General features: G+C 34.5%; 1 protein-coding gene across 2 annotated transcripts in view; it reads right to left on the bottom strand.

The window, feature by feature from the left end:
* Positions 1 to 2,140: 2,140 nt before the first annotated feature.
* Positions 2,141 to 12,391, bottom strand: part of Hs2st1 (heparan sulfate 2-O-sulfotransferase 1) — a 181,144-nt gene continuing 170,893 nt past the window's right edge. Inside the window, exons 5-7 of one of the 2 annotated variants that reach the window (XM_077791112.1) lie at positions 10,292 to 10,389; positions 7,902 to 8,059; positions 2,141 to 6,874 (exon numbers count right to left, since the gene is read on the bottom strand). In XM_077791112.1, the coding sequence (XP_077647238.1) occupies positions 6,645 to 6,874; positions 7,902 to 8,059; positions 10,292 to 10,389 (486 nt within the window). In that variant the 3' untranslated portion in view covers positions 2,141 to 6,644. The remainder of the gene's footprint in view (positions 6,875 to 7,901; positions 8,060 to 10,291; positions 10,390 to 12,391) is intronic. The other variant, XM_077791113.1, reaches the window with a different exon arrangement.

Raw genomic sequence — 12,391 nt, 5'->3', positions numbered from 1 at the left:
ACAGAGCCTGAGACCTCAGTTTTCAAGGTAAAAACCAAGGATATCAAGATGCATCAAGGGCTCGGGTATGGCTCAGTGGTAGAAGGCACTTGCCTCGCATGATGGAGGCCCTGATTTAAAAAACAACAAAAGTTTATTCTAAAAGGGTATGGTGGCCTAAACTAATCATCTATCTGGTTTTAAATAAATTTAGGGCCAAAGGTGGGAGAAAAAAAATAACTAGCTAGCTCTTAGGGATCATCTTTTCATGAATCCCCATTGTTTTCAAACAACAACAAAAAATCTACTCAACTTTTCTTTTTTGTAAAATGAAGTAAGTGAAAGGAAAAAAAAAAAAAAGCCAAAAGGTCTTTCCTATATTCCTGTTGCTTCCCCTCACACGTCTCCAGTGCTAAATACATTACCCAGAAGGATGCTACACACTAAATAGGCCCTTGAAATATTTTAAAAACTTTCTTATCTGTATAGTAAGTCCCATGCTACTAGAAAAAAAACCACAACAAACCACAACGTGAGCAGTGAGTTTATGAAACCTTTCCTTGTTCACTCAACTGGTTATCCCTTAAATAGCAAGAGGGGAAACATGCATTTTGAAGTTAGTTATTCGGTTTTGTTCCAAGGTACCACACCTGTGTTCTGTGGCAACAAAGGTGGAAGAGAGTGTAATGAAGACAAAGTACAGGAAGGGCAAAGGGGCTTCCTTCAGAGAAAGAAAACAGGTGGATAGTGATTGGGGATTTGCACTTTTGTACTCTTTACTACTAGAAGAAAATTTCAGAAAGATCAACTCCTCCTGCTTTACAAAGTAGCTGGCAACCAACCACAAGACTACTATGAAAATATGCAGGTTTAGGTAATGATCACTGTATACTGAGTTTGTTTTTCAGATATTCTCAGAACCTGGAATTCTAATGTGATCAGTTAATGTACAATTATAAGGCAAGTATTCTTTTTCTTGTAGAAATAAGAGTTTCCTTTCTGTTGAAAGAGTTCAAATTATTTTACTCCAGGTATTGTCAGTTTTGTGTGTATTATTTGGTGGTTGATACTGTTCAAATGCAATAAAATATGGACAAAGCCACTTCTGGAATAAGCCAAGTGTGGTCTCCTTTAGAACAATCAGCATTTCCCACTCCAACACACCCCTGCTTTTCTCATGGGAAATCAGGACATGGAAAGTCAGCCAGTGTCAGAACCAGGAATATCTATGCTACAGGTATAAGTGAGAAGACATTAAGGTAACAGTTTTTTTAAGAGATTCAAAAAAATAGCATTAAGTTGCATTAAAAAATATTTATAAAACCATCTTTTATGAAGTGACACAACTAAGATTCTATAGGATGAGAAGGAAGGTTGGCTTCCTAACAATATTGTAGCACAGCATATGGAAAGCTAGTAAGTTTGCCCTAGGCCAGCATCTTGCATTTCTCATGACCAACCTTTACAATGATCCTGTTATCTCCATTTAATAATGGCACACTGCTAAATGCAGGCCCATTTAATTGTCAAATCCATGCTTTCTGCTCTGCCTCTGTGGTACAGACCAAATTCTGTTTAGAAAATTCATCACTGAACTGGTATTTTATTCACCCTGATGATAAAATATAAACAACTCAAACCAGCATTACTTAGAACAATAAGCCAGGGGCTGGGAGTTGAGATTTTTCAACTTTTAGGGTGAAAAAACAATTAGAAATGTTTTCTCAAGCATTATGGAAATGCCCAAACTTTATAATAAATGTTAGATAATTTTTTCCTTTCAATTTTCCTTTTTGTCCTAATAGACCTTTCCCATTTTTCTGTTTTCATCTAGTTAAGTATATACCCTAAGTATATCTTACAAATTTTCTATCTGAAATTTCAGTACCAGTGTTTAAACACAAGCAAGAGCAGCATCGGAATGTCAGTCCGGATAAAATAGCCACAAAGGAGCCATGAAATCATTACAAACCAACCATGATGCATGCCCTTCTGGTGGCAACAATAATTGGGAGTTAAGGTGACAGTGCTGAACACCAAGTCAGCGTAGAAATACCCGTTAGCATCAAAGCCACAGAAGGAAATATTAAGACAGGACACCAAGTCATGTTCCCCTTCCCATTGAGTGTTTATTTTATAGCTTTTGCATCAGGTAGTCAACTGAAACACATCAACAACAGAAGGCTGGCAGAGCGTTAAAGAAAAGGAGTGATTATCTCTCCAACAGATGTGACAAAACGGATTGAAGTTGGAAACAGTTGCATAAATGAATCAACTGGCAGGTGGGGAGGGCAGGAAAAGAAGTAATGAGCATCTTCCAAGAGGACTGCGTGTGATGGAGGGAAGGCACTGCTTAGCTATTTATAAAAGAAAAGTCAAAACAGACAATGTGTTTCTCTAAGTTACATTCAACACAGCTTTAGAGATGCTCACATATTTGACTCTAAAAAGAAAGCTACAAAAGCCGTCTAAAAAACCAGATGGACGGCACCAGTGTGTCTGTCACAGGTTTACCAAGAATGTTTTAAAGAGGTCATTATCATCAGCAGCCATTTTATAAATAGTACTGCAAAGGTCACAAAGCTGCATGAATTTAAATTATAGGATAAATCTGACTAAATGGTCACTCATTTCAATTTCTAAAATTCCCCCTCCAGGGAATCAAAGTAAGCTCCACTCCAGAGGAGCTGAATTGGCAGTGCATTTGAAACAGGGTTGCTTTCCCTTCAGGAAGCTGCCTGGAGAGCAGTTCACAACAACTTTGCCCTGGGTACATGGATGCAAAAACTTAACGGCAACTGCCCCACTTCCTCTCAGAGTAAATAGCACTAAATTTAAAAAGAGGCAAACATTCAAATCATAAAGCAGAAGCACTTGGGCCTCTTAAAGACAAACTTCATAAAAGGTTACAGTTCCAGGTGCTCCTCATAATAAAGGATTCTGAGACCATAGGTGTGTTTGACAATGACCAATGGGAAAATCCAGCTAGATGATTTACACAGATGTTCTCTGTAGAATTTAAATATAAATTAAAATACCAGCTATGCATTTGGGAACCAGTCTTTAGTTAAATTCTCTAATGCTTTTAAAATTTTATTTCATTTTATTAAAAAAGAATCATTGTCTACAAACTATTTTCTTTCTAACTATGCAAATACAATGAGCAAATCATCTGCAATATCAAAATACTGTTTGGGAAATTACTGACAACACTAAAATTTTAGGAATTTCCAATAGGACATATAAAGAACAAGAACAATAGATTTCTAATTATAGGCATTAACTGAATTTTAATAATAGGGAATAAAATTAAAAATTTAAAAGTCAGCAAGTTTTAAGTTCTTTGATTTTCAATCCTTTAAATCCAGTCATCAAGGATTCAGATGCATCCAATATATTAGAAATTGCACAAATGCATATGGATGATAGAAAAGTAATTCCCATGCAATATTTTAAGTGTTGCTATCAGATATATTTAAGTGATTCTTTACAGATTAAAGCTGGGTAAAACCAAAATATATCCTCCCCATTACATTTTAAAACAATCACAATAATTTATCAAGTTGTCATTTCACAGCAATTAGAAAACAGGAGTTGATACAAGTTGAACAAAAAGGTACTTTTTAGGAAATAAACATAGATATAGATATATATACACATACACATATAACATTTTCTTTAAAATTCAAAGTGGTTAATTTGCTTTTGTATTATAAAAAAAATATCTCCCTATGGTCAAAATACTGAAAAAGCACGAAGGCTGAAAAAAGAAAACCACATTAGCCACTTTAAAAAAATACATATTGTCTCAGTGATTCTATTTATTTGATTATAAAGTTATGTATTATAAGGACTCAGACTCCTAGGACTGTACTGGACTGGATGGAATTCAATCTATCCCTTTCTCAATCTACAGGAAGGACACTCCTAACTCACCCTAAAAAATGCTAAAATATATGTCCCTATTCTGAACTGTTAACCTGGGAAAGAAAACATGCCCACTAGGAAGCAATATACATAAAAGTTTATGAATCTGTGGGAGACTGCATGAATCAGAAAGTTATTCTTTGGACATAAACCAGGAGCTTTTGGAAGTATATAAACTCCTTTAGGCCTCTAGAGTACAGGTACAAAGATGATTTCTCCATAAATGATTTTTCTAGTGCAGGGGATGGTAGCCCATGGACCACATTTAGTATGTCATTTGTTTTTGTAAATAAAGTTTTCTCAGAACATAACCATGTTCATTTGTTTCTATACTAAGGTACTTTTTCCTTTTCTTTTTTTTCCAACAATGACAGAATCGAGTGCTTATAACAAAGACTTAAATTATTCACTCTCTGGTCCTTCACAGAAGTAGTTTACTGACCCCCTGATCGGTGTATTACTAAGAACTACTCTAGTTATGAGTGAATGCACCTCAAGAAGGCTTTAGCATGTACTCCAAGAACAACTTGGGGTTATTCATGAGTGGGTGAATGTCAAACACCCCACTAGAGTGGTGTTTTACTTTTGAGTGGTGGGACAATCTGTGTTTTCAGCAAATATGTGTAAAGTTAAATTTAAAACAAGAATACCGCCCCCCGCCCAATATATGCCTGGCTATGTTCTCTTAAATTTCCCTTCACTTGGGGTAAAGAGGCTAAAAATGATTCTGTCATTCCTTTAGTGTTTCTTGAGCTATTTATAAATGTTTGCTGCTAAATAGTGCTCCTTCCTCCCCTACACTTCTCTAAGGCAATCTGCCTAACATGTTGAGTTTGGTGAAGCCTTTTTCAGATATATTCACTTAAACTAAACATATTAAAGACCATTCTTTTAGAAAACATTTCTAAAAGTCTTCATCTCTGTTACTCCAAGAAGAGGAAGAAGGTAAAGAATGCACTGGGAAATTAAACTCTGCAAAATATATTTTAAAAACCATAGGTATAAAATAGCTACCGTTTTTGAATGGTAATGTAGAATAACAGCCAAAAAAAAAAAAATCTTTCAACTTTGAAGAGCAAGGTTTCCCTATCTCTAGGGAGCTAACCAAGTCTATTTCCAACAGGGAATCTTCTGAACTCAAGCAGCTGCTCAGCTGCTCATGAATCTTCAAGAGTTCACAGATGTTTCATATTTCAATAGTTGTTGAAACATGGAAGATAAAACACTGGGAAGATATTTATCAAACACAAATTTATATCAAGATAAATTTCTTTTTCACAAAGCTTAAAAGTGGACTTTTCTTTGTTTAAAAAATGAATGGTATGAAACTATATGTTAAAGATGTTTCTATAATAATACCTTACATTTATATATCACTTTACAATTTTCAAAGTGCTTTCAACATGCCATCTTATTTAGTCCTCACAACAGCCCTGTGAGGTAGGTACAGCAGGTATTATTATCCTCATTTCAAGATGAGGAAATTGAGGCAAAGAGAAGCTGTCTTCTCAAGATCACACAGGTGGAAATTGCAGAACAAGGACCAGAAATCAAAAAATTTTGACTCCTCGTCTTAGTACTCTTTTCAGTATTCTGCCTCCCGTAATGAATAATGTACTCTATCAAAATTGAAAGGTTATTGAAATTCATTTCAGTGACGTCTTAACAGTAAAGTTAAATGAGAATACAAGAACAGTAGACCTGATGATTTTACTCGAGTCGACATAATAAAATTGGTGCAAAATCACTGTGTCTAATTACTTGTAACCTTTTGGTCCAAATACATAAAATATGCAATATTTACAGCATTTTCCTTTTTTTTTTGTTTTTGTAAATGCAATGCTTTAAAACACATTATAAAGCACCTCAGTAAAAATAGTCTACAGGAAAAAGTACAGAAGTAGTAGGAAAATCCTACCCATACCACAGCTCACTAATGGAGTCATAATATGGAGTCACCAATATCTCAGTTTACAGCTATACAAATAACCCATGATGAAACAAATACTAAATCTGCTTTTTAAAATATTAATGTGTTTAAGTCTTAACTAAAACTTCAGATAATGCCAACATTCTTAGAAGTATCTTCCCAATATTAGATACTGGGAAGACAGGAATGAGAAATACTGCTTTAACTTTTTATAGCATCATTCATGGTTTAACTTGGGATTTAACACTAATGATCACACACAAAAAAAATTAAAACCACCTATATAAATATGAGCAAGTCCAACTCCAGCAGAAATATTTCTTAGCAAACATGATCAAACATTCCAATAAATTTCATGAGACATGGTTCACAAAAACAAAGCACATACTGCCAAACAGTTATTAACACTATTCAGTAGAGGTGAAGTGGCAAATAGATTCATCTTTAAGTGAAAAAATGCTTATCAAAACAAAAGAATCAGAACCCTTCCTGAAATTGTATTTAGTCTTTTGATTAGACCTGCCATGTGTTTATTTTAGGTGATGCAAGTTTTTCCCCCCAGGCAGGAGGTTATAACTCTCACCAAAATTTAAACAGAAAAAAAGAAAAATGCCTGAAACGCAAAACTTCTCAGAACACTGACATAGCAGCCAGTATCTAATTCCTTGATGGTAATGTCTGTTTCCTAACTCAGCTCAATATAAACGGTCTTATACATATAATCAGTGATCTAGGTTGTGAAGCTGAGAACTAAGGTGAAGACGAGATCAAAGTTCTAGTTCAAGAATTTAATAGTCACACCTTGTACTCAGTTCGATTTAGGGTAAATCTTTTCATAGAAAAAGTTTTGTGCAAGGATGTAGAGGTCTCCATCTTTTTCTCGAACAGCATGGGCTCTGATGAATTGGAACTGCTCTAGTGCAAATTCATAGAACTCATTCTCCATTTTCCAAATGTCAGATTGCTGCAGTTTTGCAATGGTTTGTTTTGTGGGGAGTTTCTTCTCTGTGGTTTTCCTAAGATGAGATTTCTTTCCTACTTACAAAGGGAAAAAAAAGGAAAAGTAAACAATTAAGAGAACACACAAAAGATCAAGGCCTCTTTATTTGAAGCGATGGTTTAAATTAATATGACACACTGAAGGACAGGCAAGCAAACTTATATTAACATAATTCAGAAAAAATGAAGCTCTGATCATACTAGAACTGTGATTTATTCTTTTAGAATGTAAATCCTTAACACATTGAAGACTTAATGAAATGTCAACAGTAAAAGTAAGGATTACCATTCAGTAATCTGTAGGCTGTCAACTCATACACTGTATTTTCAAGTGCTTGGTTCTATAAGACCAGTTTATTTTTAAAAATGATAAAATATCTATTGCCAAACTTAATTCTACTTTCTCATAATTTATATTTGTTATAACCATGTAGAAGCTAGGACATATGTACACTCTAGGACAGGAGTTCCAATGACTACATCTTATCAAAAAAATCTTATCAAAAAAATCAGAATTAGATTGGACCTGCACACATACTTTCAGATATTCCAAACTATCAAGGCTGCTGAATCAGACCTTTAGCAAACTACAGCAGAAGCAGCACATGGTGTTTGTATTATAGTGTCTTAGCCACCATCCCAGCCTACTTTAAAATGGTAGTAAGTAGGTCTAAGGGTTTAATACCTCGTCCCAATGCTTGGTATCTGGCCTTACTGCATATGACACATTTCTAAGCTAGTTCTGAAGTTTAAAGTATTCCATTGTTCCTACAATGCCTTATAATTTCACCTTATACATGTTTATTCATTAAAAAGATTATTTAATGAACACTAACTGTGTGCTAGGCACTGTTTTGTACTGAAAATACTTAACAGAAATAAACAATATACCTGCCTTTCTATTTGTTGTGTTTTACTGAAGTAATTTCAAATAACATATTTTTCTAGTTACAGACAAACAAACAAAAAAAGTTAGGGAAAGCTTCACAAAGAAACCTATCATTGTCATGTATAACTAATTAAAACAAAAAAAACAAAACAAAAAAGAAACCTATCATTTATATACCTGTACGATAGAGCTCTGTTGCACCCCTGAAAAACCGGGGCAAAGCTGCCTCCAATAACATGATAAAATCTTCAAGTTCTTCAGTAACTCCCACTAGGAAGTATTCATTAATTAGGTTATACTTGGCTTGATCCATAGCCCACCTGCTTCCCACATTCCTGAAACCAAAGAAAAGGAGTTAAAAAACTGGCTGTGAAATCTGCTAAGTATCTGATGACCGTGATACTGTATATTATGGAAAAAACAGATAAACACATGTATATCCAAAGCTTTAATGCCCTTTTATTAACATCTTTTGGTAGGCACACCTGTTTTTCACTTCCTTTGCTTCCATCCAGTTTCTGCTCAAAATGCAGTGCTAATTCAGACTTCACTAGAGGATTCTTAATATGAATAAAGTCTACTTTGAGGGCAGTTTTTTAAAATGCACATATATAACATATATTCCTTCTATCTGATTTAGTGAGTCAATATAATTTCTTTTTTTAAATCACTATAACCTTTGTTCAAGAGTTCTTTAGGAAGGTCTAAGCAATTTGTGTTTAGTGCTTATCTTTCTTTCCTTTTTTTTTTTCTTTTTCTTTTTTTGTGAGGTACTGAGAATCAAACCTGGGCCTCATGCATGCTGGGCAAGGGCTCTGACATGGAGCCAGACCCCAAACTTTTTGAAATTTTTATTTTGAGACAGGGCCTCCCTAAGTGACCTAGGCAGACCAAACTTTTGATCCTCCTGCCTATCTCCTGAGAGCTGGGATAATGGGTGTGTGTTACCATTCCTGACTTAGCACTTATCTTAATTTCAGCTTAGTGTTTTTGTTTTTTGCTGAGCATAGTGTTTCTTGGGGGGAAAATGTTTTGCCATGAGCTACACCCCCATCCCTTTTTATTTTTTATTTTGAGACAGGGTCTGGGCTAAGTTGCTGAGACTGGCCTCAAACTTGCAATCCTCCTGTCTTAGCCTCTTGAGTCGCTGAGATTATAGATTTGTACTACTGCACCCAGCTGTGTTTCCTGAAATATTTGAGGAACAGAAAATAGGTAAGAAAAGGCTTGACTAAAAATCTTTTATTTTTATTTATTTTGTCAACTAGAGCTGTTAATAGATTTTGCTCTAACATTCTTTAATCCTAGTTCCAGTTTTGACTTTAAGCAACAGTGTACGCTTCAGCTGGTGGCTTCCACATTTGTCACTTTCTTATTTTTATTTTATTAAAATTAAAGGGGGGGAGGAATAGGGGTAAGAGGAATTGAATCAGTTGATTTCCAAGACTTCCCCCACTTCTGAGTATGAAACGTACTGAAGAAATTCAATTACAATCTTAGTAATGCCCAGTAGAGAAATAACTCCTTATAGTTTCAAGGCAGGGCTTGGCAAACTTTTTCTAGGTTCAGAGAGTAAATATTTTAGGCTTTGCAGGCTCTGTGGTTTAGGTCACAATTACTCAACTCTGCTAGTGCAGCTTGAAAGCAGCCATAGATAATAAGTAAACACATGTATATGACTGTGTTCCAATAAAGCTTTATTTATAAAAAACAAAACTGGGTGATGTGCCAAATGTAGTCTGTAGGTTTTAATTTGCCAATCTGAGTTTTAAGGAAATGGTTAAAAATTGAGAAGACTTTCTTCCTATGCTTCCAAGTATTGTGTTATCATTGATACTTTGAAATAATCTACCAAGTAGAACCTTCAACTTCACAGAAATCAAATAATACATCTCAAACAGTGAAGAAATTTCTTGCATTTATTATTATGGTTTTAAGGGCTATTTAACATTGAATATGTTCCTATTTTCCCCCTACTTTTGCTACTAAAATGACTTAGAACAAATAAATAATGTACAATTATTCTTAAAAACTGAACACTCTGCACACTCTGAAGAAACAAATTCTTTGTTCAAGATTTTCTACCTTATGTTTGTTAATATACTAAACCACAACCGTAACCTTGGCTCTCTTAAAGTGAAAATCACTTTAACAGTAAAACTAGGATAGGATAATAATGTATCCCCTTAGCCTTTTCTTGATCTAGCTTGAAAAACTAAACTGTAAGCTTAGTACAAAAAAAATAAGGTTTATGAAGTGACCTGTGATCTCTAAGAATTTTGCTGGAATAGAGCAAACCAGGACATCAAAAACATAAATAAACAGATAGATAGATAAATAAATAAATACAATCTAGCTTCTGAAAAAAGACTATGAAGATTATTTATGGGAGCAATCTTTTAAATGCATTTTAAAAAGAAACAACAAAGCTAGATATTAATTACATATTATTTCAGTCATATCTTTTACTGACTTCCCTATAGCTAGTGCTTGATCAACACATTCACTTATGAAACACAGATTATAGAAATAATAAGGAATATAATTTAAGCTAACTATATCCCTACCAGCATTCTGAGCTGTGGCCACAGAAGAATGGAATTTGAAGCCAGAGCTTCTCTGGAGCACAGTCTGAGCCGCCCTCAGCTACACATTCATCAAAGGTCTGAAACAAAGACAAAGGAGCACTGGTAAGCCATAAATTCAAGTCTTACCTATCAAATTCCTTAATGTGCTAAGTTATTAAATAAATGAATGGGAGTAGGTGAGGCAAGATAATAAAATAAAAGAATTGGGCAGGTTATGAGAGCATATTCAAGATACTGAGGAAAGTTAAAAGTGGATTTTTTTCTACAACTTTGTTTTATGCTAATGCTTATAAGAATTCTTACTGCATGAAAGGAAATTCTCCCAGATAATAATTTGTTTTAAAAAAGTAAACACTGGTTTATATCACTTTCTTATTAAAGGGAATTATCTATTTGAGATATGACATAGAGATACCAGAGAATAAACTTGGGAAATTTGGTTGTTGCAGTGAAGGATTTACAATACCATCTGTTATTTCTGGAAAGAGGTTTGAAAGAGCAGTAAGACTATCTGTTTTGAGAGAAGGCTTCAAGGTTTTATTTATTTATTTATTTATTTATTTATTTTTATGTTTATTTTTTGGTTGTAGTTGAACACAATACCTTTATTTTATTTATTTATTTTTATGTGGTCCTGAGGATCGAACCCAGGGCCTCACATGTGGGAGGCAAGTGCTCTACTGCTGAGCCACAACCGCAGCCCTGGCTTCAAGGTTTTAGAATCATGTTTGACTCTACTTAAAATAACTCTTTAAGGCCTTCAGGTTGTACTACTCTAACTCAGACAATTTAATAAACTCAGAGGGTCCATTAAAACAAAAAAATTTATAAGAATAAGGCCCCAAATTTCTTAAACCTGGCAAATCACAATCCACCATTTGCTCATTTCTTTTATAGGAGACCTCTGCCATGACACAGTGAAAAGACCCATAACTTGGCTTTGAATGCTTAACCCAGAAAACTTAAGTTCTGTGTTAGGTTTCCTTATCTAAAAACTGAGAGAATAATATTACCTTGAGGAATGAATCAACCACAAAGACTGGGTCATAGTAGGCATTCATTAATGAGATGTCTTTATGTCTGTGTCTCTCTCTCCCCATCTCTCCTCCCTAAGTCAAACACAATGTTTTGTTGGTTCTTGCCTCCTTGACCTTGGTCCCACCTTCTCTTTTCTAAAATAGCTCTTGGTCTCTCCTGACACTAAAACATTCTTTTCTATTTCCTGAACACTCTGTTTTGGCTTCTTTTGGTGGTTCTTAGTGTTTTTCTGAATATACTATCATTATCTTATTTGAATGTATATTTTGGTCCTTCTACTTACTAGGTATTCATCTCAGCCATCTTCACTCTGCCGATTCCCTTCCTCAGCAAAGTCATCAACACTTTCTTGGCTTGATGGATAATTTCTAGGCAAAAGACTTCCAAATGAATACTTCCAGATCACTTATTATCTATCCTCTAATACTTACTGTGCATTTAAATTTTTTTCTAGTGTTTCTTCATATTTAATATTATGGAAGGGTCATAGTGCCCCTTATAACTAGATTTAAGATTTCAGAACATTTCTTATTCTTCTCCTTTGCCTCACGTCCCTGAAGTAATGTCTTTCTTATTCATCTTTACCTTTTCCATCTTCATTTCCATCAGGATCTTACAATATTGTGTGTACTTATTCTTGTAACAGTTTCTTAATTGGGCTCCTTTCCCACCCTTCTTTCTAATCTGCTACGTATAATAATTGGATTAGTTTTAATATAGTCATTTCTAACATCTTCTACTCAGAGACCTTTAATGGCTTCCAGTACCTTATAGGGACAATAGGAACATACCTCAACATTATAAAAGCTATCTATGCTAAGCCCAAGACCAACATCATTTTAAATAGAGAAAGATTGAAAGCATTCCCTCTAAAATCTGGAACAAGACAGGGATACCCTCTTTGACCACTTCTATTCAAATAGTCTTAAACTCTAGCAAGAGCAATTAGACACACTCAAGAAGTTAAAGGGAATAGGAAAAGAAGAATTCAAACTATCATAATTCACCAACGAGATGATTCTATAGTTAGAGAATCCAAAG

Source organism: Urocitellus parryii, chromosome 11 (genome assembly GCF_045843805.1).
Source record: "Urocitellus parryii isolate mUroPar1 chromosome 11, mUroPar1.hap1, whole genome shotgun sequence".
In the NCBI taxonomy this organism is placed as follows: Eukaryota; Metazoa; Chordata; class Mammalia; order Rodentia; family Sciuridae; genus Urocitellus; species Urocitellus parryii.
The sequence above is the reverse complement of the archived record's forward strand: the minus strand, read 5'-3'. Positions and strand labels throughout refer to the sequence as shown.